At 47.4% G+C, this 25,689-nt stretch overlaps 5 protein-coding genes across 5 annotated transcripts; 2 read left to right on the forward strand and 3 right to left on the reverse strand.

The window, feature by feature from the left end:
- Positions 1 to 2,555: 2,555 nt before the first annotated feature.
- PEX2_076860 (uncharacterized protein) lies at positions 2,556 to 4,932 on the reverse strand (the record flags this gene model as incomplete). Its single annotated transcript, XM_016744956.1, has 4 exons — positions 2,556 to 2,603; positions 2,662 to 3,032; positions 3,090 to 3,960; positions 4,021 to 4,932. 4 exons carry the CDS (start codon positions 4,930 to 4,932, stop codon positions 2,556 to 2,558), a joined length of 2,202 nt encoding a protein of 733 aa, XP_016598549.1.
- A 3,463-nt stretch (positions 4,933 to 8,395) lies between these two features.
- Positions 8,396 to 10,184, reverse strand: PEX2_076870 (translation initiation factor eIF2B subunit gamma; the record flags this gene model as incomplete). Its single annotated transcript, XM_016744957.1, has 3 exons — positions 8,396 to 9,852; positions 9,948 to 10,077; positions 10,134 to 10,184. The coding sequence occupies 3 exons, from the start codon at positions 10,182 to 10,184 to the stop codon at positions 8,396 to 8,398; spliced, it is 1,638 nt and encodes a 545-aa protein (XP_016598550.1).
- A 366-nt stretch (positions 10,185 to 10,550) lies between these two features.
- On the forward strand, positions 10,551 to 11,901 carry PEX2_076880 (uncharacterized protein; the record flags this gene model as incomplete). The annotated part of the gene is made up of 2 exons (XM_016744958.1): positions 10,551 to 11,228; positions 11,278 to 11,901. 2 exons carry the CDS (start codon positions 10,551 to 10,553, stop codon positions 11,899 to 11,901), a joined length of 1,302 nt encoding a protein of 433 aa, XP_016598551.1.
- A 755-nt stretch (positions 11,902 to 12,656) lies between these two features.
- PEX2_076890 (uncharacterized protein) lies at positions 12,657 to 15,587 on the forward strand (the record flags this gene model as incomplete). The annotated part of the gene is made up of 3 exons (XM_016744959.1): positions 12,657 to 13,005; positions 13,065 to 13,277; positions 13,330 to 15,587. 3 exons carry the CDS (start codon positions 12,657 to 12,659, stop codon positions 15,585 to 15,587), a joined length of 2,820 nt encoding a protein of 939 aa, XP_016598552.1.
- A 4,765-nt stretch (positions 15,588 to 20,352) lies between these two features.
- On the reverse strand, positions 20,353 to 21,501 carry brlA (C2H2 type transcription factor BrlA; the record flags this gene model as incomplete). Its single annotated transcript, XM_016744960.1, has 1 exon — positions 20,353 to 21,501. One exon carries the CDS (start codon positions 21,499 to 21,501, stop codon positions 20,353 to 20,355), a length of 1,149 nt encoding a protein of 382 aa, XP_016598553.1.
- Between the last annotated feature and the right edge of the window lie 4,188 nt (positions 21,502 to 25,689).

The following is a 25,689-nucleotide window of genomic DNA, read 5'->3' on the forward strand; positions in this document are numbered from 1 at the left end:
AAGCGTATTTGTGGGCTAACCTAAGGTAACACGGCGTGGGGGTGAGTCTCGGTCTAATATGAGTGATTTCTTGCCCGGCATTTCAAAGTGAGGGATAGGTGGAAGAATAGGTGCAGCTAATCCTTGAGGTTGGGGATGTCTCGGTTTCTCCCTGGTCAAGTTAGGGTTATAGAAATTATCTAGGCAGTCCACTCATATATAGTAGCTGACATTATTCTATGGCCATCATGGGCAGCATGTTTCAATAATGAATATCAAGACTAAATTATTATCATATTCATTCTCACAAAACATTTCTAAACGGCAGAAGTCAGGCTCACTCAGGTCTAACGTCTATATAATGTCTTATAGCAATGTATTGAGGCGCTAAGCTTTTAATTAGATTCAAAGGTGGAGAACCCAATATCAACCCTAGTTCAGTACTGCATTCGACCCCCACGCATTCTAATAGAAATATGCTGTTCCTATTGTAATATCGTTCCGATCCCAATATTCTCGGTTTCCCGATCCCTTCATTCCTCTCGGGGATTTTCCATTTCAGACCGAAAAGACATTCTGGCCTAAAGAGAGAATGTAAAAATATAGATTAGACAATAACTATGAAGAATGCAAAGCCGTGGATTAGCCGACGACTCAACTTCAACCTCCCTGCACCTACAAACGTAGATCCAGACCAAGAATGGCTCGATCCTGAAGTCATACCTGGCCTTCAAAAAGATCCCGTCCCATCAGGCGGTGCACCAAATCGTCGGTTACGAGGCTAAAGGAATCCCAAAACATAATGCTGATGTTGCCCTTGCTGTCAGAACCACCATCAAGAAGCTATAAATAGCTCAACTATAATATGAAACTGGTTATACCACAACGTTCTAATTATGATGCGATTCCTGCTCATGAATGACTCATTCGGCACAACCATTGAGCGATGTCTGACATACCGTCCTACTAAGCAGCTGTCTGGTGCTCTGGTATTCCGAAAATTTCAAAACTAGGTTATAGTAGCCCTCCGTAGTTCAATAACTAGTCGTGGTTGGGACTAAGCTGAAAACCAGGGGACTTGACGATTCAAGTGGCAATGTATACTGTGCATGGCGTTTTAATTTCTACTAGTAACTACTTGCTAGGTCATGCTTTCAGGGTACATCCTGTCCTAATCAAGAGCCAACCTTGTTCATAACTATTCAATTTCTACCCTTCAATCTTGTGGATTTTCCTAGTAGCTATTAGTAACTACCAGAAGCATAATATCCCAAGTGACCTGACAACCTGACAACCTGACAACCTGACAGTAAAAAAAAAAGTCGAGAGTTTTGAAGCTATAGACCAAACTGTGACTAGTAATTAGTATGATTTACTGGTAAAATCCCACCACCCAATATAACTGACCTAATAACTTGGCAATCTTGAAAAAAATATAGATTTTTGTAGTATTTACAATGAAGAATCAAGTCATCGTCTGGTTCCTACTAGTAATAACCGATACTGGATCTACCACTTGTCCATGTGGCGAGTCAAAAATGTTCAGATATTTTCTTGACAGACTCTTCTATATTTCACTCATATTTTGATGTTATTCAAGTCATTGCTTTGCTCAGGTTACCTGGCAACCTGCCCAGTCTCAAGATAGAACAAGAAATATATATATTTATAAGAGAATCATGGCCGTCAACTATTTGACCCAATAAGAGCTCATGTATCTACTTGTATTCTATGTATTATCAAGAACAGCCCTACACTACAGTAAATAGTCGAAGTATAGTCACAAGGAACGACATAAATTGAATCTGTGCAGACGACTATAACCGCCCATTAAACATAATTACCCAACACAGCAGCCGAAGAGATACCAAAGAGGAGATGTCAAGACAGAATGCAACAAGGCTTAGACATTGGATTCAGAGGAGCTTAGTGAGTGATAAGTATGAAATGGGCCTAGAGATGACCATGAGGAACGATGTGCTAGAAGGACAGGAGAATAAGGAGAGAAAATGGAAATAAAATGAAGGAACAAAAACAGCCCAGTAACCCACGCTCCCAATAATACTCAATGACAATGACTCAGATGCACACGATGCAGAAAAAAAGAGAACAAAATTTAGAAAAGAAAATGACGGCAGAGAACAAGTAAGGAATATGCACCGCCACACCGATTAGATGGTAGGAGGAACATTCATTAGATCGACACCCAAGACAATATCCTTGAGGTGGTTGAGGAATATCTTAGGTTTTAGGATGGACAGGCGCTAGCAGCGCCTGGCTAGAGACTGAGATTTTTCGAAAAGAGCCGCACCATTTTTGGGTTGGCGGAATATCCGCCAGAAGCACGATTGTATTGGTCAAATCGCCCTGAATAGAGCATACACCAATCCATGGAATCAATTAAGATCCGCCCGGACAGCACAGCTTCTGTTCATGCGATGAAGAAATCATCAAACACCTTATTTCGCCGGAATTGATGCATGTCTAGACAAGAACGCAGGCTCAGTGGATAGAACCCTGACCAGAGACGGCCAAATTCAGGCCACTGAGCGATGCAAGAGACTCCCGCCCAAAACTTAAATGAAGTGTGTGTAGATCTTGGAATTCTCATGAACTTCCATCTCCTATACTATTTGTTAGTATTATCACAATCGAAGTATAGAACCAAAGCAAGCAACTCACCATCTTAAAGTTATTGATCTCCTCCCGAATCTGCTGAGCAAGCAGCGGGGTGAGACGGTTGCAAGTCGCAATCTCTCCCCGTCGATCATACTCGCCACTAGGCCATGTTTCATGGAACTGGATGCGAGGACTGAAGACGATATTTCTACCACCAACAGCTGACGGGGTGATGGGTGCACTCTTTGTTTCAGAAGACGAGAAGCGCCCTGCGTTTGAGAGGAAGTAGTCCTCGCCTGCAATCTTCACCGGGTCATTTTGTTGGGCTGGGGATCGTGACGACTCATCAGGTGTCGGAGGAGCACTGGAGTGCGGTGAGTCCCCGCCGGCCAGTCCCTGTGCAGGCGAAGAGGCGCCCAGGTCCGAGTGAGTTTCTAATCAGGTCAGTCAGTATGCTAAAACATCAAGTGTATTTGTGTAGAAATACGCACTCTTCAAGATACCCTTCCGGACGGCCGCGAGGATCTCCGCCCGTTCTCGGTCTCCTCCCACGATGCTCTTACGCGCCTGGGAGTTCTCGGCTGCGGCTCTTTCACGAATGGAAGCGGATCGTCTCATCTCCGATGCATTGCCTTCAACCTTGGGGAAGACAGTAGCCCCTCGGGACAGATCTGCAGCGTCGGGGTTGACAGTGACATTCTCCCGTTCCGCCTCCACATTCACCACGGTGATCTGCGGGGGCGAAACTTCGGGGCCCGCCCCCTCCATGGAACTGATGCTGGCCACCGATTTGGGACGGAACATGCCAACCAAGGAGCGAGTGGAGCGTTTCATGCCTTTACCCATCTTGCGAAGCATCATCGACGCCGATGAAGCGGTCGACGATACTGACAGGTTATCGGTGGACCCAGAGAAGAAGTGGCCTTGATGGGAGTAGATGCTTTCACCTAGTCCGCTCAGTTCCTGCTGCTCGGCAATGGCGGCCTGTTCCGGGCCCAGTTGTTCCCTCAGTGCTTCACGGCGCGCCTGTTCTGCGGCAAATGCTTCCCGCTTGGCGGCATTGCTCTGTGCAGAGGTCTTCAGGAGCTCGGAGGCACTGCCGAACGAGAAAGCCCGTCTCAGGCGTGATTTCCCGGGGCGCTTCGTGTCATTCTTCAAATCGTTGAGACGCTTTGCGGCGGGGGAATCCAATGGAGGCGGTGTTGGCTTCTTCTGAGTTTCGGCTGGAGGGTTGGGTTTGGAGGCTTCGGGTTCCGTCGATACTGGCTGTGATAATGGCGATGGCTTGCTCGCACGTTTTTCTTCTGCCTTGCCGGTCTTGCTAGTGATCGAGTTGGAGTCCGATGGCGTCCCTTCTCGTGCCTGCGAAATAGACACCGTTAGCTCCGCAATAATTCCATGAGTCCTTGTAAATTAACCTACCGAGGAAGCCGACGAGTGTGTCGAGTGGACGCTACCCACACTGTCCCGCTGAGAGTGAGCGGAAGGAGGCCGTTGATTCGTATCAAATGTGATGAAGTCGTAGGACCCCGATGGAGATTGAGAGGTTGAAGTCGGGAAATCTAGCGACAGGTTTGGGTACGCTGTGGCATCCATATTGCCCAGGCTTCGTCGTCGATATCGTTCAGGCTGGGCCCTATCCACATGAGATGAATCATCCACACTTGCAACCCGATTGTGAGCGTTTTGTCGGGGTGGTCGAGGGCCCCCAAAATCATCGATAATCACGGTCGGAATTGGAGCGGCAGTGACAGGGGATGATGGTGCGGCGGCTTCCGCTCGTTGGGGGGTACGACGATATCGATTCGGGGAGGGTTTCGGGGAGGAAATGTTCATGATGGATGGGGAGGGAAGGTTGGCCGTAGACAGGGGACGGAGCGGCTGGTCGCTCCTGGGTTTTCGTGAGGGAAGTGCGCTGTCGTCCTTGGAAACATAGGAACGGGATGAAGGGTTGGAGGGATTGGATACAGAACCAGCTGCAGGATGGGGGGATCGGGGGCTGGCACCGGTGTATGTCGGATTCACCGGCACTTGAGGGGTAGTAGGTGCGGAAAAGGTGCGATGTTCTGGGCGAAGATGTGGTGTCCAAGACTGTCGATTTTGGACGGTGGATTGGGCCATGTTCGGGTTGTAGGCATAAGGAGCCACAACCGGGTGGCCCGCTCGATAAGTCCCGGAATTACCAGCATTGAATGATGTCCAAGACATAGTCTGGATACGAGAGCCTTGATTCTGGGTTGGAGAAGAGAAGGTGCCTGATGAGGATGAAGGACGCGTCTGAAGCACAGGTACCGTCCCACTCTGTTGCGGAATTGTTTGAACCAACGCAGCCATATTGTTCCAGCAAATTTTCAAAATAGAAATCACGAGTTGTCCAGGGTCGTGATTTAAGGCAACTCGCAAAGAAAGAAAAAAATAGAAAACAATAAAAAGAAGAGATAGAATATGAGCCCGAGGTGTGTTGTCAAATAGGGATCCGAGGAACGAAATGGGATGCTGTGACCAAGGTAGCTGTTAGCTATCCATCACAAGTGAAATAAGACTCTCACGTTGTTCAATGCGGTAAAAGGTGGAGTTTGTAAAGAAAAGGGGTGTGCTTTGCTTTTTTTTTTTCCTTCTTTCTTTTGCTGCGCACGTTGGGGGATTAAGGGACCGCGTCAGCCAGGGGGCAACCATACCTGTTCTAAGTAACGTGGACATAGACTATAGTGGTACAACGATTTAAGTAAAAAAAAAAGGGACGCTTGATGCCAGAAGAATGAAACTCGAAACCAGGCGAGTTGGAAGAAACGAAAGGAGGTAAGATGGGCAAAAAAAAAAAGAGGGAGGAATCCCTAGGATGATGAGACGTCTCTAGAATAGGAGAGCCATGTACAAGAAAAAAATAGAGAGAGAGTAAACCGAAATAACCCCAGAACCTTCAAATGACACTTGAATAAGTGCCTGATCACTTTCAGTGGGAAAAGAAGGAGAAGGGGAGAAGATGAGAGGAAGGGAAAATAGGAAGGGGGGAGATTCACGGTAGACGGTAGACACGGGGTAGATTAGGTCCGGGAAGTACTCCAGTGCTCCAGTGCTCCAGTACTCCAGTGAAATTCAATGGAATCGAATTTGAATACTCAATCAAATACTCTGTAGTGAAATATTGAATCAAAATAGTGAATGAATAAAATATTCAAGTCAAATATAAATCAAATCTAGACAGAAAGAAAAAAAAAAAGAAAAGAGAATACTTGTCATTTCTGAACTAATTATGCTTATGCGTCTCTTTGCATGATACAGGAGTACAACATTAATGTATTATCGACTTACAAATCTATTATCTATGTTGTACTCTACATATGTACTATTTACTAATTACTATTTATTGTTTACTTTCATTATATACTATACGACTCCATCTAAACTCTTACTTCCACTTCGAATATTCAGTACTTGTGCATTGATTTCACCTCCTGAGGCCGTTCATAAAAGGGGGCCCGACCTCCAAATTTATGTGCCAATCATAGGTCTCCCCTTAATGCTCCATCTGGATATTCTTAGACATCTCCCATACAACATAGCCACTCATTCCATTTTAAGCCAAAATATTCCATATTATTTAAAACTAAAACTAAAATATCTTGTACGGAGTACAGAGAACTCCGTGTACACTTATTCCATACTAATTAGTTGTGCTGTACGGAGTACTATGTAACCCAGTACCTTATCACAAAAATGTCCCTGTCAAACTAAAAACTGACGCAAGGCAACATTGAACCTTCTGCAGAGAACGTGGGCGAAGGAATTAGCGAGCTACCTAGATAGGATAGCTGGGGGGGGGATCCGATCGGCCTGGCACCGCGTCCCGCGATTTGCGCCTGCACTAAGCTAAGTGTGACGCTATCTTTTTCCTTCGAATCCACATGTTGGAAACGTCTGCTTGAAAAAGTACGTATACGGTACTTATTAATCTATACTTTAGTCTGTACTTTTCTTTTATATAGTTATCTACACTATTAGAGCCCTAATCCGACAATTACACAAACCAAAAAAAAAAAAAAAAGGGAAGAAGAAGAAGAAGAGAACCTCCCCGCTTAAACAGCTCCGAACTTTAGGAAATTCCGAGCTGTTTCCATGGTTGTGATGGTCCACTCAACCTAATCTCTCACGAGTCATATCGAGTCAAATCGTTTTATATCGTTTTGGATCGGTTTTATATATTATCCCATACTACCTAAGGGGAAACATCTGAGACATTGTTCAATGTCACACACCATAATAAGGCTGCATTTCTAGTTCTTTCCCGAGTACTCCGTATATCATGGCGTGATCATATCTATGGCTCTGAGTGAAAATTTAGTAGAACTTAATCTATTTTCGTATGATTCAATGTTCACTCCGTACTCCGTACTTCGTATATATATATCCTACCTTACAACATACTCCATACAGCTAGTTCCAATAAGCTTTCAAACTCTCACCGGTAAATGTACAATGACGAAGCCCTCGCTAGAATGTCCTCAACTATTTTGACGGACTTTGTGTCATGCGCAATTCAGCTTATTGGTCTAGCGCCACTCCAGAGCTGAATCTACAAGTCCTTTGGCAAATCTAAAGATACCTGTAACCTTGGAATATGCTGTGTGTTTACAGCGTACTCTGTATTCCGTATAGGGTACGATAATGTGCTTTGTAAAACTCTTATCTGTCTTGTACCTTCATACAATCCGAAATCTCCGCGTCAAAAAAATTGTCCCGCTTTCCCTCCCCACTTGCTGCAAACCACTCAATCCGTCGATCCACATACAAGACAACTTCCCGCGTGATCAGCATACACTTTCTTCCCACTCGAATCGTTTAGACTGTTTATCAACTCTGTAAAACATACTCCGTACTTCACACACTTGTACCTTCTCCATATAAGTTGGTACCGACCTTTCCCGAGCTTGGAATTATGTACGGAGTAGCGTGCATTTTAATTTGCATACTGAGGGGAAGGGGCCACGTCTAATACCGTAAATCAATGAGGATTAAGCATCCTGACGGCCCCCCTCCCTCCCCCCCGTTTTCATTTACCCCTAGGGCTCTGTGCGCGGAAATCTAATCTCCTATTCAATAACGGGGCCAACCCTCAATAACATGCACGGTGTTATGTGGCTGATCAGGGGCAGAGAATCGGGCACAGGCCAAGGGCCACCGTCGCAAAAGAAGTGCGGAGAAAGACACAAATTTCCCCCCTGGACCTCATTATCCGATAATCGATAATCACTCGAGTCTTTCTTTCTCGGGCAGTATCCATACGATGCCTTTGACATCCCGTCCAAACCCCGAATCCACACGCTATGGCCTGATGTCTGATGGGTGGATGCAACGAGTCCCAGAGAAAGGCATTCGAAACTGTTCATTCGTGGGGAGGGTAGTTCATGCAGTGTGCCAATGTACTAATATCCCCACTGCCAAGTTAACGTCCCAAAAGGTCCCGTGCTTGCGCCAGCATGGCGTTGGCGTAAGTAACCAAATTTTAGTATGCATCCGGGGAAGCACGAGGTGGAGCGGATTGACCATTGGTATTACACATGGCGTTCTACTGTGGTATTTATGAGCCTCTTAGCCTATCTTGCTCGAATCACGCCTGATATTGTCGTGTAATTTCTAGTGTCTTTTGAGAGTGCATCTCTGCCTCAGATGTCAGGCTTTCAACGTTCAACTTTCCGTAACTTGGTGGATGCAGGGGTATAAAATTCTATTTTTTTGATCTCCTTGATCTCATGGACCTTATCTCATAAACATTTAGCCAAGATAAATATACCTCGAATCAATAATCTTGGTCATCTTCCGAACCATCCATATCATCTTCATCGTCAATACCCTCAAAGATCATGAACTTTTCGTTTTTGGCATCGGTGTCATCAGGAACGACGTTTCCGTCTTGAACCTCGCAATCCTTCAGCACAGTTTCCCGGCCGATCTTACTGCGGCGTCCCACAATGGTACCTGTTAATTGACAGCGCTCGCCAACAACAGCACCGTCCATAATCAAACAACGAGTCAACCGAGCACCGCTGGCGATATGGCAATTGGCACCGATGATGGTCTCCTTGATCACACACTTCTCCTCAATCGTCGTGTTATTATCCACTAGGCAGTCGTTCCTCGTGACGGTACAACGCTGTGCGATGCTAGCTGTGTTAGCCACTTTGGAGGCGTGCGCGAATGCCGACGAAGCAGCACGGCCAACCTCTTCGATAGATTCCAGCTTAGCAAGACGGAGAGAGGTAGAGAGAAGGACGGCGGATGAATCAACCCGTCGAACAAAAGGCGCTGTGCCCTTTTGGACGTAAGCAAGCATCGGTGGTAGATTTGACTTGGGACTCTTGACGGTGTGCGAGGTGGGAGCCTTGACACGAGAGGCGAATTGGGGGTCTGATGAGGCTGTTCTGAACTTGGCTGGGGTGGCTTTGGTGGTGCTCATGCTTTGCAGATCAATCTCCTCCTCCAGTGATTCACCATCGAGGGATTCGCCGTCGTGGCTTTCACTCTCACCTAGAGTGAGCCCGTGGCTCTGGCGACGGCTTTTCTGCTGGAAGATTTCGTTGATCTTCAGCTTCTCACTGAGGCCTTGCTGCCATTCTGATTTGGCCCACCATCCAACCAAGTCTTCACCGACCGACTGGAATTGCTCATTCAAACGAGCCATGTCCTTGACCCAGTAAGGTAGGACGTAGATATGCGCATCACGGTATGTCGTCAGCAACTTCACCTGCGCGTGCGTATCCACCAGGGAATGGCGCACAAGGAAGCCCTTGTCATTTTCCAATTTCTCTTTCAATGTGGCCATGGGCATAGAGAGGACTAGCTTGGAGAGCGAGGAACGAAGCGCAGTATGAGACACGGTGGGAGCCTCGTTCTGCTCAAGTGGTGCAACTGCCACAAAGTCTGCAGCTTCGCCCTTGACACTCTCCTCTCGACCCTGTGTCTGATAGTACATGCTGAGTCCATTCCGACGGTTTTTCTCGCCGCCAGACACCATCCATGCTTCCAGCAGAGACTCTCCGGGTATTTCGCAAACTAGATCACAAGGCAAGAGAAGGAAGTCTGATTTGATACAAGTCTGCACCTCGGGCAGACGGAGCAGCTCCGCTGTGCCTGTCGTCATCTCGAGTTCCGCCGGTGCGATGACTGATGGCGAAGGGAGTGAGGTAAGATGTGGGTTCTGTCGTAGAGCCGCCTGGAGGGGAGCGAGTGAGGAGGGAGGAGTGACCAAAGTGACATCTAGTATAGTCAGTCTTCCATCCGATGCTTTGCGATAGAGCACATGGCGTCATGGGATGCCCCGCATGCTATTTCGACGGTGGGAATGCGCTTACCGGTGATGCCCATTCTTTTCGACCAGTCTAGGGCGTACCAGAGCATCGGACGGTTGGCCACAGGGATAAGACATTTTGGGTATTCCTCGGGGTTCGAAGTGAATGTGTTGAGCGATACACCAGGGCCACACTTATTTGCTTGTTAGCTTTTGTTTCAAGACATATCTATGGAAGTTGGCTGCTCACGAGAATTAGGGCCTGCAGGCCCGTTGGTGGCACAGATACTGGATGAGGCATGATTTGAACCAACAATGCGCTTGCGAGTCCTCACACCTAGTCGTATATTTCTCTAAAACCGATAAGCCCTGCTTCGGAGGAGTCAGAAAAACCACTTACATAATCCTAGTGGGAGATAACACGTGATGCTGACCCGCCTCCAGATTTAGCAGGACGCAAACAGGACAAACACAAGTAAACACCCGCGGTAATCACCAGCCACATGTTTCTAGCATCCGAGGGGAGACGTCTGCCTCCTTTCCCTCGTTCCCCTTTCCCCAACCTCCTATTTTGCAAATCGACGTGTGAAATGCAACCTGCGAGTCATTGCGACCGCCATTAATGACCGTTAAATGTGCCACCTCTAATTGAATACCCGCGATCGCAATGTCCTTCCCTCAAGACCCTCGGCGCCGCCGCGGCGGAGCCGGCACTGGGTTCAGCTCAACCGGTGGACGATCCGCCATTGGATACTGGCTCCCCTTGGCCTTGACTGCTGGAATTGCAACTATTAGTATTGCAGCTTGGATTTGGAGTGAACGAAATGACGACGAAGACGAAGACGACCGCCCCCACGGAGATGGCCACCCTCACCCGCCTCCTGTTGGACCCGGAGGTGACTACCCACCTTCCTATGCTACCGGAGATTATGCCCGAAGCGCAGGAGCGGAAGCCCTGCCTGGAGATGCTTCCTATGATCATGGTATGATGGCTCGCATGCAAGGTGCTTTGCGACGCACGCCTAGCCCTCAACAGATCTTCGATGGCGCCAGCAAAAGAGTTGTGGCCGGTGTCACTGCCGCAGGAGCATTTGTCGGTGGCGCTCTTACCTCTATTCGTGAAGATAACAAAGGTGAGGGCGACTACGAGGACCACTCCAGATGGTCGGAGGAGGCTCAAACCAGAGCTCACGAGAGAAGCCAACAGGGCGCTATTGCGCCGACTATGAGTGGTGGATTGCCGAGCCGCCCAGCAAATACTGCTGCCAAGGACAAGAAGATCGTCGCAATTGTCGTCTCCTCGGTTTCATCGGATGACTCTGACGAATTCTCTTCTGAACATGCGGTAAGTTGTCGCCCTCGATACCCACTTTAGGCTTTTCTGACAATCGCAGTCCATTTTATCCCATCTCCCTGAACATGTCGATCTGGAAACCTCCAAGATCTTTGTGTTAATCTATGCCCCGGAATTGAAACACGCCATCAAGAAGGGGGGCTCATCTCCCACCTCACCATCTATGGCTTCGTCTTATTCTAACATTGGTACCGAAGAAGGAGCTTCTGTCGCGGAGCTGGCCTCTGGTGACTTGACTGCGGTCGAGCCCCGTCAGGACGACGAATTGGAAGGCACTTCTCGCTTCTTCAAAACGTTATACACACAGGCACAAGCGCTTGTTGAGAAGGACAGCATGATCATGCCTTTCAGTACCCCTGGTGGCTATGTGCACCTCGCTCGCCACCTATTCCCAGAGCTTGTTTATGTCCAAGAGTCTTTGACTGGAGACCAAGGTGAACCCGCCATCCACATCTCTGGGTGGGTTCGCCAGGTCATCGTCGTGGTCGGAGACGAGGGTGGCCGTGGCGGGCTTATCGACAGTGACGACGAGTCAGCACTTGGCGAAAAGGAAGAGAAGTGGTGGAAAAAGGAGGGCGTCACAGGACTCGGTAAGCGCATTGACGTGGTTGATGTTGTCCGAGTCGGAGATGACTGGCGCCGACGGGTTCGTGGTCTGGACTAGGTCGGATCAAGTTGTGGCCCCATGATTTTGATGTTGATATTTGTTTGCTTGCATGTCGATACCTGTCTTTTTTTTTTTCACATCCTTATGACTGATTGACCCTATTCCCCTGTTTTTTCCGGATTTCTTGCTATTATTTGATACAATTCACTTTTGACAGAATAATTTATACCTTTTTTTGCCGCAAGTTGCGCCTATTTATCACGTAGATAACTCTCAGAATTGGCTCACTTAGTTCTGATATGTACAGAACACTGGGCCTAACGTGGTATGTTTTAGGCAGTAGTATATTAAAGCCATTCAGGCATTGATTCATCTACACGTGTATTGAATATTGAACTGGTCTGCATTGCCATTGTTATATCTCATTGTTCCAGCTATTCACTAGGCCCGATTCGGAATGGGTCATGTGACTGACTTCACGTTGACCCACGGCTTGGCATCATCAGTTGACCTACCTCTGCAAGACCTCGTCCAGCGGCTTCTCCGATTCATCCCTTTCCAGCAGCGTTATTGGACGGGTGCTTTCTTTCTTTCATTCTTTAATCCCACTCGGTCAGCCTCCGCCAATTTTCCGCATTGATTCCAGCTGTGCTGGGGACCGGTGTCGCCCTACCTATCCCCACATGTCTCGCGCATCGGCCATCTCACTCATTTCCCGAGCACGGCTTTCATTCAACATCATCAATCCGGCATTCCGATAAGTCGCATTCTTAACTCACTGGCCACGCCGAGGTTGCGCAACCGGCGCAGACATGATGGCGACCGCAATTTCCAAGCCGGCCTCCCATACCCAGAAGATGAAGCGGCCGCCCCCGCCTTTCGGCCAGGCCGCGGTCAACGGAATCAAGGGCCAGCACCTCTCGTCTTCGCCCACATCCGCTGCAAAACGTCTTCCTCCGGGAGCCTCCGTCAACGCAACTTCCAATTTCACAAATGGTGTGGCCCATGTGGCGAGTTCCACGACTAAAGGCCCCCTTAATCGGACCAGGAATCAGTCGCAAAGACCTGTGGATCAGTCCTCGCGCTCTGGCCGGCCAGTAACGAGGACCGCTGCAACAGATCAGGCACACCGAGTTGGGAAAAAAGCACCAGAACCATATGGTAAGGAGTTCCATGACATTCGCAATGCCAATGCGCGATCACTGACTTTCATCTCATAGTGAAAACTACATCCTATATCCTCAAGAAATATTCGAAATGCCCCCCATCCCTCATTGTGCATTTACATCCTACACATTTCCGATTTGAACAGCAAGATGGTAGCTTCCCTTACAACTCCGAGATGAAGGTCATCATCGAGCACATTCGTGCCGGGACAGTTCCGCATGATCTGATTGAGGAGCTTCTGCGAGGCGGTGTGCAGTTCTATGAAGGTAATTATCGGTTTTGACAGGTAGTCGGATTACCCCCTGCTAACAATGTTAGGTTGCCTCATCGTCCGTGTCATCGATCACAAATCTGCTTCGGCGCAAGCAAGAAAAGCATCTACTACCTCATCCAACGAGAATAACACACCATTCTCTCTACACAACTATAACGAGCATATCACCCCATCGGCTTTTGTCCCATACCCAAAGCAAAATCAGCTCACATCGGCTACACAAGGCACTAAGGTCGATGGGACACCGATTGCTAATCAACAGACAGATGGCCTGGCGATTGGTGAGCAGACGGACGACAAAATCAGCAACGTAACTCAGAAAAATGCTCCTATGAAGCCTCGAGTATTCACCACAGTACTCCATCCCACTGCCCGAACTTTGCAGGCAGAGTTGACGCTGCTGGTCACCACCCCCGACCCGAGAGCCAACAAAGCACCAGCTCAATCAAGCTCTAGTTCTTCCGCTACCCCGGGAGGCAGTCAACCAGATCGCAGTCACATCGCAAAGAGACAGAAAATGCTGGTTGAACCGGAGGATCTTTTGGAATGCGAATCCAAAATGACACAGGCCTTGGCACCTCCTCTCTTCTTGGATCCTGTGCACAGTATAGAAGCTGTCCAGGAGCTGTTTAAGCATCTAGAAAGCCCACTGCATTGCGACCCGCCACCCTTGCCCAAGCGCCGAAAGAGAACCGTTGCCGAACTTGCCGCGGACGAAGCTTTGGCAGCCGAAGAGGAGAGATTCATGCTAATAATGGACGAGCGTCTGGAGCCCACGGCTTCTGGTCCTGGTGGTGCTGCGAAGGCTGCTGCCGTGGATGACGCCGGTGGTGTGGCACCATTTGAGCCCCGATTCTCTCGTTTCAAGACACTTGAAACCATTCGCATGCAACACGAGGAGAAAGCTAAACGTGAACACGAAATGAAGCTGAAGCAGGAGTTGGCCAAGCGCCAGCAGCAGGAGCAGGAGAGAGAGCGGCGCCGTGCGATCGAGCAGCGGCAAGCCGAGGAACACGCGAAAGAGGAATCGCGGAGACAACAGCTTGCTGCCCAGCAGGCACAGGCCCAACTCGCCGCGCAACAGCAAAATCGTCACATTATGGCTCAGCCAAATGGCATCAGCCAAGGCCAGCAGTCTTCGCCTGTTGTACGTAACCAGACCCCACATGCCACTTCATCGCCACTGGTTGGTAACATTATGCCGCAGGCGGTTCCAATGACCATGACCGCATCTGGGTCTGGCAGTCCACCGCGACCTCCATCTGCTTTACAGCATGCGCACCCGAATGTCATGAGCCACCCGATGGCACCTTCGAGAAGTCAGCAAGGACCAAGCCGACATGGGACTCCGCAGATGACCCAGGGCACACCAGCTATGTCGCATGCCACTCCAATCATGCGTAACGTCACGCCAACTCAGCGGATGGGTCATGGCAGTCCAACTCACTCGATGGGTCAGACCCCGGTGATGAATCAGGGCTTGGCAGCCACGCCGCAAATGAACGGGGGCATGTCTTTCACACCACAACAGCAGATGATGCTACAACACCGACAGCAAGCGCTTCTTCAAGCGCAACAACAAGGACATATCCAGCACAATCAGTTCACGCCACAACAGCTAGCCCAACTGCAAGCCAATGCCCACGCTCAACAAAATATCCAATCTCATCAACACCAAATGCTACAGCAGCAGCAGCAGCAGCAGCAGCAGCAGCAACAGCAGCAACAGCAACAGCAACAGCAACAGCAGCAGCAACAGCAACAAAACCATCAAGGCGTTCCTAAAATCACTCAACAAGGCCAGCAAGCATACCAGGCTCAGCTCATGCGTGCTCAATATGCGCAGATGCAAATAGTCAAGCAGCAACAGCAAGGCCAGCACCCACAAATGCAAGGCCAACAAGCCCAGCCACACCAAGGCAATCCGCAGTTAACCAACCAGCAACAGCAGCAAATGCTGCTGGCAGCTGCCCAGGCAAATGGTGGCCAAATGGGTCAGAATGGACAGCCCATGAACCAAGCACAAAGATACACTCAGCTCTACCAACAACGACTGCTTCGCATGCGACATGATATGTCGACGCGCTACATGGCTCAATATGGCCCGCCAAACCAGTACCCTTCAAATATTGCGCAGCAGTATGGTCCTGGGCTGGAAAAGACCGCAAAAGCGTGGGTCTCCGAAGTTATGCGACGTGAGCGGGATGGCGGACAGCAACAGCAGCAACAACGGGCTGCTTTGCAAGCCCAGCAAATGCAAGCGCAGGGCTCGATGCACAGTATGGGTGGTATGAATAACTGAGGATAGTCTGTTTGCTGGCACCGATATAACATGGCAACATACGAGGGCAGAAGCTTTTCCACATTTACAATTTCACCAGTGTAAAATCTGGTTCGAGGTCGATTTATGATGAGCATTTACCCAACAGCAGTGGGTCATTGGTTAGCAACCGCTCACTGTCTCTTTTGGCCTTTTTTTTCCTCGTTCTTTTTTTGATTTGTTTTTCTGAAAATCCCGGGGTTTTGTACAGGGACCAGGCATCGTGGAGATTGGAGAGGACGGCGTTATGTTCTTTTCCCCTTATTCTGTCTTTCTTGTTCTTTTTTTCTTTTTCAATTGTACTATTTGGGCGCGGCTTTCGGTGGGAACCCTGGGATTTATCAAACTCGATACCATTCTGTACAGGAGTTATTTTGATATCACGACGCGACTATGGGGTTTGGATTGAAAATTGCATTGTGGAAACACCTCGAATTTGATATCACAAAATGCAAGAACTGGATTACGTTTCTTGCTCTTCTAGACCTTCGTAGGTTGGTCTTGTATGCTTGCAAGCATCGAGTATAGCTTTAGCGTACTCGATCCTATCTCCACTGGCAGTCACCTTGGCGGATCCCAACATCAGTCTAAGCACATCTCAAAATCAGATGTTTTACATGGAAAGGCCCGTTTTAATCCCCTATGTTCTATTTAGCTACAACCCCAGTAAGGGGAACATCTAAGAAAAGAATACCAAAAAAAAGACGTTTTGCGGTCGCACACGCGGCCGACTACTACTGCTCTTATAACGTCACTAGGCGCATTCAATGTTGCTTTGAATCTCTACTCAGACCAAGTCCAAATGCTCATACAGGGAAACGATAAGACGAAGCACATTTAGAACGATAAATTCATTCCATATAAAATTAAAGTCTACAAATAAATACGGGATGTTCCAGATCTTCAATGGATGTTTGACACCTCGGGCGAACCGTAGGACAAAAATCTAGTACTCACTGGCTAGGGAGATAAATCTCCATTTCGATATAAGCACTTCTTCGGCGCGACCGCGGCCATGAAAGGGCCGGATCGCAATTTGACATCCGTGCTATAAGCTGCAAAGCTGTGTGGGAAAGGGAGGGAAAGGGAAAAGGAAAGGCACATGGTAATGATTGTAAGTATTCAATTGGATACATAAGGTATCAGACAACACTATGAAAAGGAGGACATCAAAAGACATCGTCAGTAGGTACGACTCAAAAAAGACAGCCGGTGGCCATCACTTCCTGAGAGTGTTCTCTGGTCAATCGGTACTCAGACTGTTGAGCTTGATATTTTTGAAACATTCATGGAGAAGTTCATGTCAATAGAAATGGTGATCATCATAGTAAGGAGAGACCAGAGTTTATATCAAGGCAAGGCTAAAGCCAATTACCAGGGGACGACATTAATCCCTTGAGCAATGGCTTTCTCAATGCATGTCGTTGTGTGGTGGCAGACAAAAGATGTCGGATTTTATGTGAAGGAGCTGTGGAAAACCGAAACGCTGAGTTTTTATATCGTGTGATTACATAAATAATGTGTCAGCGCTAGCGGGTCCGAGGGTGACTAAGTGTGTTCCCGATCGGGAAAGGTATCAACAGTCGAGTAGTTATACGAAGTACGTTTCAAAGATGGATTCATATGGGTGTTGGGTGTCTTATGACTTCCCCAAGTGATATCATCTGGTGAAGAGAACGAGTGGATATAATGGGGTAGAGTATAGGCTATAAGACTGTTGGACTTTTGTTGGATCCAGGGTTCACCCAGCCTATAAAGTGCATTCAAGAATGGCAATGAGATCACCAATAATATGGTAGAAGCAGACGAAATTAGATAGTCCTAACCAACGAGATTAAAGCAAGGTGGGAAATAAGGTACCAACGAAAATATATGGAGCGCTGTGAGGACTAATTCGAGACTGTCCCCCGGAGCCGAAGCTAGGGGTGGAGATCGCCGCACATCACCCGAGGACCAAGTAAGCCGAGCGAATAAGAATAGTCGGAGATCTCTATTAGGGAGTAGTAATATTGACGTTGCATCGCATACAAATCGAGAATCACCCCAGAAAATAACTCATACTAAAACAACTCAATCTCAGAGCCTAGAACTGACTTCATTGACACTCTAATATCACATTCCAATTCATGTACATCGTATCCTCCACACAATTAGTTGTAGATTAGTATAATATGTATGCAGGGCCAATTGAAAAGGGTTGGTCGCAGATGAACGCCAAGCTAGATTATCATTGCATCAAGACGGATACGAATAGCCTCGGATGCTGGAAGGCTTGTAGTTATGTTGTTCCAAACTTTGTATGATGTCTCCACTACTACATTTTACCTCGTCATCCAAGTCCACGCGCACAGACATACCTTCGGTGTGGTGATGGTAGTCATCTAAGTGACCGGGTGAGTTTTCCCCTGGAATGTGATAAGTTGGGACACATTACAGTGATATGTAATAATACGAGAGTTTTTATCTACTACCAAATCGGGAACGTAAGTAGAGGAAACGAAAACCATGAGAGTTCATGATCACTATAATGGGATCTCTGGATAGTAGGTCGAACACGAAGCGGAAACAGTTCACCGATCGCTCGGGCACGCAATCGAGAAATGGAACAAATATTGAGGGGGGGGGAATCAAAACAGGGTGTACAGGATCAATAGCCTATTAGCGGATGGGCGGATGCATCTCCAGACTTTAATTTCCATAGGTACTATTGTGCATGGTAAAAGGACAAAATCAAGGAATGAAAAACCAATAGAGTGGGAAGGCGGTTGGATATCATTCCCACATATCATGCCATTGGAGGGGCGGGGGGGGGGCGTCCTTCCATTCCCAATTTGTACGGCGTGGCATATACATAGCGCGGTGTAACTGTATAAGTTCATGCAGGGCATGGGCGTCGGGCTAATTTAACGTCGTGCCTGGTAATCACCTCACCGCACAATGTGCCAAACATCGGTGTAGCGGTGGACTCTGGCTATTTGGAATGGGGATTTGGAATCTGAGGGTTTGAGTTGGGGAATACAGTTTAGAATTAGTGGGATATCTCTGACTATCGGAAAATAAGTGAGGTCAGGACGTTAGATGATGTACTTTGTAGCGTATAATTGATAAGAGTTAAGGATGTGTATGCGTGTAGTAGATGTGCAGGATAAAAAAAAATCCTACTAACACCCTGCGTTGGATTTTGAAGAACGATAAGATATTGCATGCACGACGATCATTAGTGAAAAAGCAAATATGGGTTTTATCCGGAAGACGACGGTACCTTTGACACAGGACGTTGATCTCTATTCTTTTGCTGGGAAAGCGCTAATGCCCAAGGAATTGGCAATGAGGAATGGGCGTGACGCATGAAAATCCACAGTGGCGAAAGTCCTGGCACATAGGAACGCGGCTCTTGACCGTATGAGATCCTTGGCCATGCAGCTTGTGCAATGCAGCATATTGAATTCCCTTTTTGCTTTTTCTCATTCCCGTCTCGTTTTCGTACTTGTGTTTTTTTTTTTTCTTTTTCTTTTTGCGTGTTGTGCTATAGTTAGAACTAGGTTGAAGGACGCTTTTCCAAGGGGTCTTTACAGAGGACGGGCGAATGGGGCTCCACATGGCTGTCTGATACATGCTACTAGCGATGTTGGTTGCGCTGTCGAAAGTGGCGCGGGTCATGGAGTGGAGTAGCGGCTCGTCCGTTGTGGTTTGCAGTAGTCCGTAGTGTTGCAGTGCGTATTCGGGGCACTGTGTTCCACATATATAGTACTGTAGGATTCTAAAAGTGGTTGAACGATACATATAGCCGCGGTGAAGAGATGATGACATGGCCGTTCTGAAACGGGTTGATGGAAAAGCCCCCATTTAGGAATGGAATGTGGAGAGTTCCAGAGAGAAGTGGAAAGTACAGTTTGACCATACTTAGTTTCTGCAGTAGGCCCGATTTGTTCAACATTTGATCCACACCTGCGGCCAGATAGATCGGTTTGGAGAGATCCAGGAACTGAGGATCTAGAGCCCCGAGTGTTGTGATGTGTAACATTTTGGGGGCATGTCTCAACTGGCCCAAGATTACGAACCGTGCGAGAAGCAAAGTCAGGCTGTAACACGAGATCACCCCGAGATATTGGTAAGTTCTCAAAGGGTAGTATACAGAAGTACAGGAGAGTGCTGGGGTAATAGTAATGCAGTGCAACAATGTAGATCTCGATTTTGGATTTTTGTGTATATTATGCCAATGTGCGACAATGGGGTGGTAGTACAAGCGATAAAGAATAAAAAAGAATAAAACAACAACACTTTGTAGCAGATTGTACACGATCACCCCCCTAAGGGCTTCCTCCCAAATGATTATCCCAGTTGGCGATCCTCCCAAACCAGGAGGAAGAGAAAAAGACATATGCAACGCCGCATGAATTCCATGTTCAGAAAATAACCTCCCAGCCTTTGGCACCAAACAAATTATGCAAGAGAAAGGAAAAAAAAAAAAAGGTAAATTAATAAATCCAAAAGTCTCCTATCCGCCAGGAGACATGTACAACGCCATGGACAGAGGTCAATCCGTCCCGTGATATCTCTGCCATTTCATAAATATCAATCCGCCAGAGACGGGGTATCAATAAAGGCCAATGAAGGCCACGTTTCTGCTTTGTGTTTCTATAATTCCATATTTTCTTTTGGAAAAGAGTCGCGTGGAATTTGATTTTGTAATTTTTTTGGCGGGGTTTTTGGGTTTTCGGTTTTGCTTTTTGGTGTGATTATGCGATTAATCATCCCAGCCATCGACGCTCAGCTCGCCACAGTCAGGCATACTATCTTCTAGCTTGCTGCCGTAGATGGGTCGACCGTCGGGGGTAAGCTGTCCGCGGAAGTCGGGGTCGAAATCTTGACTAGTCTCATCCAGGGTCGCGACGTAGCGGTTGCGACCGCCCCGCTTGCTGTGGGTCTTGGTATAGTGCGCGTTGAGGTTATCGCTGCGGGAGAAGGCACGGTGGCAGCCAGGAACCCAGCAGACATGAGGCTTCTCTTTAGAGTGGCTTTTCATGTGGCGCTTGAGATGTTCCTGGCGCTTGAAACGTCCCTTGCAACCGGGCTCCTTGCACTTGAATTGCACTTGCTTGATGATGGACGGCAAGTTCTCAAGACTGAGGTTAGAACGAAGGAGCTGCTTCTTGGACGATTTGCGCGACGGCTGGCGGTGACGTTGCATCATGCCTTCGCGGTAGACTGGAGAGAGCTGGAACTCTTCTTGATAGTCATTGTGTCCAGACATTCGACTAACCGGGGTATCTGATCCGGAAGGTGTACCCATGGAGACGGATCGGTGTGGAGTAGAAGGAGTGTGGGACTTGAAAGTCGGGATGTTGGTGGGGAAGTCGGAGTAAGCAGAAGAAGGAGGGGTCACGGGCCCAGAAGGGAAGGGCTGGACCTGAGCAGGTGTGATGGTTTGAGGGACCAAGGACTCGTGTGAGGGCATCCAGTGGAGCATGTTGGTCATCGAGGCGGAGTTAGGAATCCGCTCAGTGGGTTGAGTAAAGATTGGACGAGACAAGCAAGGGTTGGAAGCCGATTCAGGCAGATATCCTGCCTGCTGAGGACGGTGATAGTAGTTGCGAGCCATCTGGTTGTATTGAGGCATCGAGGCCTGGTAAGGAAACTGAGGCTCCTGGTATGTCTTTGGCATATCCTGAGGGATCCACAGTTGGTCGACATTCTCTTCGTATCCAGGAAGATAGTCGGTGAGGGGCATCTGCTCCTGTCGGTCCATATTACCGCAGGGCATGTTCATCATGCCGTCGCCCGCAGTGAGATCGGCCATTCTAAAAGCGCTGCGCAATGGAGTCGCCGAAGTTCGGCGCTCCATTGGGAGGCCGTGGTGATAGTGGGCGGACTCGTGCCACCCAGGGGAAGCCATTGACCCTTGGCTGTAAAGACTGGTAGGCGTGGGAGTCGGAGAATCCAAAGGAGAGAAACTCGAAGTCATCGAGGGGCATTCACTTGAACCCAGAGAGTGGCAGTCAATTTCAGTCAAACGATCAGAGATGAGCTGTCCGTGAGACCTCATGTCGTCCAGGTCTTCGGTTTTGAAAGGTTGAGATGCAACTGGGTTGATAGAATCACCTGCCCAGAGTTTAGCAATTTGTTTTTTTTTTGGTGGTTTGTTTGTGTTTGTGTGTAAGAACGAAAGGCGAAGTCAAGTAGTTGACAAGTAGAGGAAGTAGAACGAGGGTCGACAATGTAATGAAAGATCAAAGGAGACTATTAAAGAAAGGCAGGGATGGAAAGAAATAGAGATAGAGATAAAAAAAGAAAAAGGGTAGACAAGAGAATGTGTATTAGGTCCCGGAGTATAGGGAAAGGAAAGAATGTTCAGAAAGGAAAGGGAATGGAGGACAAACGAGCAGAAATAAACAAATTGGTCGAGCATAGAATCCCGAGGGAGTGGAGATCGGACTTACAGCTATACGCCATGGTCTAAGCTCAGATTTGAACTTGCCAAAATTAGCGGCGCGTCGCGTTGAGGGTTCCAAGCAAGGCTAGGAATGTAGACTATGAGATCCTCCGTTACCGCAGCAAAGGCTCTAACGGCTGGATCTGGACTGGGATCGACTGAAAGTTCCCTCGAGGCCTGCAGGTTTGATCGATGTTTCGCGTTGTTTCGCGTCAAAATTGAGACTGGAATTGCCAAACTAGGATAATAGGATAGGCTGGTATGGAACACCAAGAAGATAGGCGGAATATTGGTGTCAGTTTCCCTTTGACGCGGTTTAAGTTGGAAGGTTGGAAGGGGAGGCTGGTCTCAGATTGATAGGTTGATATAGGTAGGGGGGGGGTTGTGTGTATGTGTATATGAGTATGGTTGGAGGGGAGGGGAGATTATAAGTACAGCAAGGGGAGCTTTCAGAAGGGAAGGGTGTCTTAAAGAGTCAAGAAAGCCAGTTGTAAGGCAAGAAAGTAATGATCCACGGGGGGGAAGCTTGTTCCTGGTACCTTTTTGGGCTGAAGGTGCTGATTGAGAGACTTCCAAGGTTGGATCGGCGGATTGATTGTCATCCCTCACCTTTTGGTTTTTTTTTTTTTTTTTTTTTCTTTTCTTTTCTTTTCTTTTTTCCTATTTTAGTATTCAGTATTTAATATTTAATATTTTACCATTATACTATCATGTCCAGGTAATATTAAATGAGATTAATGATACTATTAATGTTAATAAGATATTAAATTTTCACAAATAATAAAAATAATAAATAAATAATAATAAAAATAAAAATAATAAATAAAACTTTGGACCCAGTATTCTGGTCCAAGGTGGAATCCCTATTATTTAAATGATTTAAATGATTTAAATCATTTCATTCTACTTTGGGTATTGCCTTTACTTCCAAGGTTGATTCTTCCAATAAGCTTACTCTCTGTGTACTTGGAATGTTCAGGCTGTATCTCTTAGGTTCCGTAAAATGTGACCAGAGTCTATTTGGACATGCAGGTCGATCGCGTCCCCGGACTTTCTAGCCGTGTCGATCATGATGCACAAACCATCGACCCTGATCTCCCACACTCCACTTGAGGTCTCAGAGATAAACCTTGGTAGAAAGTGTTATTATACTGCGTGACAAGGTAATTACTAGATTTTCCTATACAATCATAAAAAAAAAATATGAGTTAACTCATGAGATATCCAAAAATTCATCTGAAGAAAATATAAATCAAAAATATGAGCTCGCTCGGACGTACGGAGGCTTGGACCGATCTCATCCGTACTTTTGCGATAGGTCAGACGTTGAACCAATTTAGGTCTGTGCGAACCTGGTTCATGCTGCATCTCTCCCGGAGAGTAGCAATCTCAGATTCCACACTTCCCACATATTGTAACATTCCCCTATATCTCCGCCCTATTTCTCTCTCTTCTCTCTCTCTCCCCGCCAAGGATATCATCGTCACTGGTGGATCGTCCTAGCATTGTTTTAATATAAAAATATATATAATCTACCTGGGTCTAGTCTCTATCCACTTTACTCCACCCGACCCATCGGCTCTACATCTATGACCGTATGTACATACCTCCAGAGCTACTCCATCTAAGCCCAACTAACAAATCAACTTCATCATTTAAGCCTCATTGGAATGTGAGAAGGGGAAGAAAAAAAATATATATCAAGGAATATTAAAATAAAAAGCAAAATTGCAAGCCTCGGGGAACAATTAGCATCCATCCCGCTGGGTCTGAGAAAAAAAGCCACCCATCCGCCCCAACGGTTCGGATGGTGTCGGCCTAAATTGGCACTTGCGTCTGACCCATCACGCGTCAGTTGAGACCTGAATGATGGGATTGTCCAGTTGAATGTGCACCTATTTCGCTCTCGGCCTGCGTGGCTCACAGTCAGAGGCCAAAGTTGCGCATTCTTCTTTGAATGCTCGTTCCACGCCGTGGCCACTCGTTTGAAACATGTCCCCGTCCAGATAGCGATCGGCCTCGAATGTTTGTCTCTGCAGCTGTGCGAAATCCCCGTTCTCCATGTTAATGATAATTTTGTTCACTGTTTGCCTGTGTATCACATTGCACTTGCATAGCCCAGTGGATCGAGGTAAAACAGGCCTTATCCAGTGTTAATTGTAAAGCGTTTGATCTCAGCCATAAGGCTATGAGATGAGAAATTCATCAAACTCCTTTTGGCAGTCAGATTAGGTTTGAACTGGACCGAGTAGTGGAATTGCTCCGTATTGGTGATTCCCGAGGTCTAAGGCTTTCTCTCGGCCCCTCTTTTTTTTGTCGATCGTTTTCACTTTTGTGTCTGTGTCCTCCAGAGCTACTCCGTATATTGCTGTGTCTACTATGCGATCTAGCCCCTCCCCCCCCCTTCTCCAATTCCCTCGATTTCTTGCATCTTCACTATTACTTCTCAATTCTTCATACTTTATTGATACACCTGCATAGCTATCTCCCATGAGCCCAAAAACCGGGTTGACACGCTTCTTCAAGCCCTATTGGTAAGGCGCATGTATTCCTGCAATTGTTTCAGGACTATTGTACTTTGTTTGAATCCCGAAAACCTGGAACCTTGGAAGTGAACGAGCCCCGCGAAGACCCAAACTAATGGAGATTGTTCCATGGATTCTGTGACTTCTAGCTTTTTGTTTAACTTTCTATCATCCAACCCCAGATTATATACATATAGGTAATCTCACAAAGGTTATCTGGGTATGACCTTTCGAATATATATTAAACACAAAATATAAAATATAGACTTTGGATCTTTAATATCTAGAGAATCAATCTGAGTAATTCGCAGTCTGAGCTTCTCGCTGATCAATTTTGTAACGCCCGGACCTAACGTGCAGCAAGGGCGACCAAATCCCGGTGCTCCCCCAGATCTTTCGGCCCCTGCGTCTCTGAAGGGACAGCTTTCACCAACATACTCCGTACATAGTTTCCTTTCACCACGAACCTCCCAAATTCCATCTTTATGCTTTGCTTTTAGACACTAGAGAGCACTATCACCAAGTACATATCCTATTGCAGCACGGTCCGTACCTGAAACCCCGAGGCTACTACCGAAGTATCAATCCAATTCATCCACTCCATCGACTCCATCCAAATGCCGTGATCATCGCCAATGGAAGATTTCGATAGTGGCTTTGCTTTCGTCGCATCGAGTCATACCGCAATCTGCACAGCCGCATTGGCCTATTCGGCCGCGCCACTGTGATCGCTGGTGGCTTATGGATGGAGTGTGGCTTATCTGGGGTGATCGTCAGGCGTACGAGATTTCGTACATACATTCCCTATCTGTGGCGACGGGATTGAGAGGGATCTACAGTGCTCAAATCGCCACCGCTGCTCTGATCGCAGGATTTTTGCCCTCTGTGGTTTTGATGGACCTTGTGGATACCTAGGATAGCTGTGACTCACTGAGGCTCTCTCTACGATCTATGCTGTATGATCCCCTGTTGATCATATTACTTTGTTTCACATGTGTACCAGCTGTGGCGACTGAAACGGGCAATCTCTTGACAGAGTAGTTGCCCTCTTCTGGTATCACCTCACACTACAAGGGTACGTACCGTCGTGGATTGATGCGCTGAGTACTCCGTATCGGGCTAGATA

Source organism: Penicillium expansum (assembly GCF_000769745.1).
Source record: "Penicillium expansum strain MD-8 chromosome Unknown contig267, whole genome shotgun sequence".
Classification (NCBI taxonomy): domain Eukaryota; kingdom Fungi; phylum Ascomycota; class Eurotiomycetes; order Eurotiales; family Aspergillaceae; genus Penicillium; species Penicillium expansum.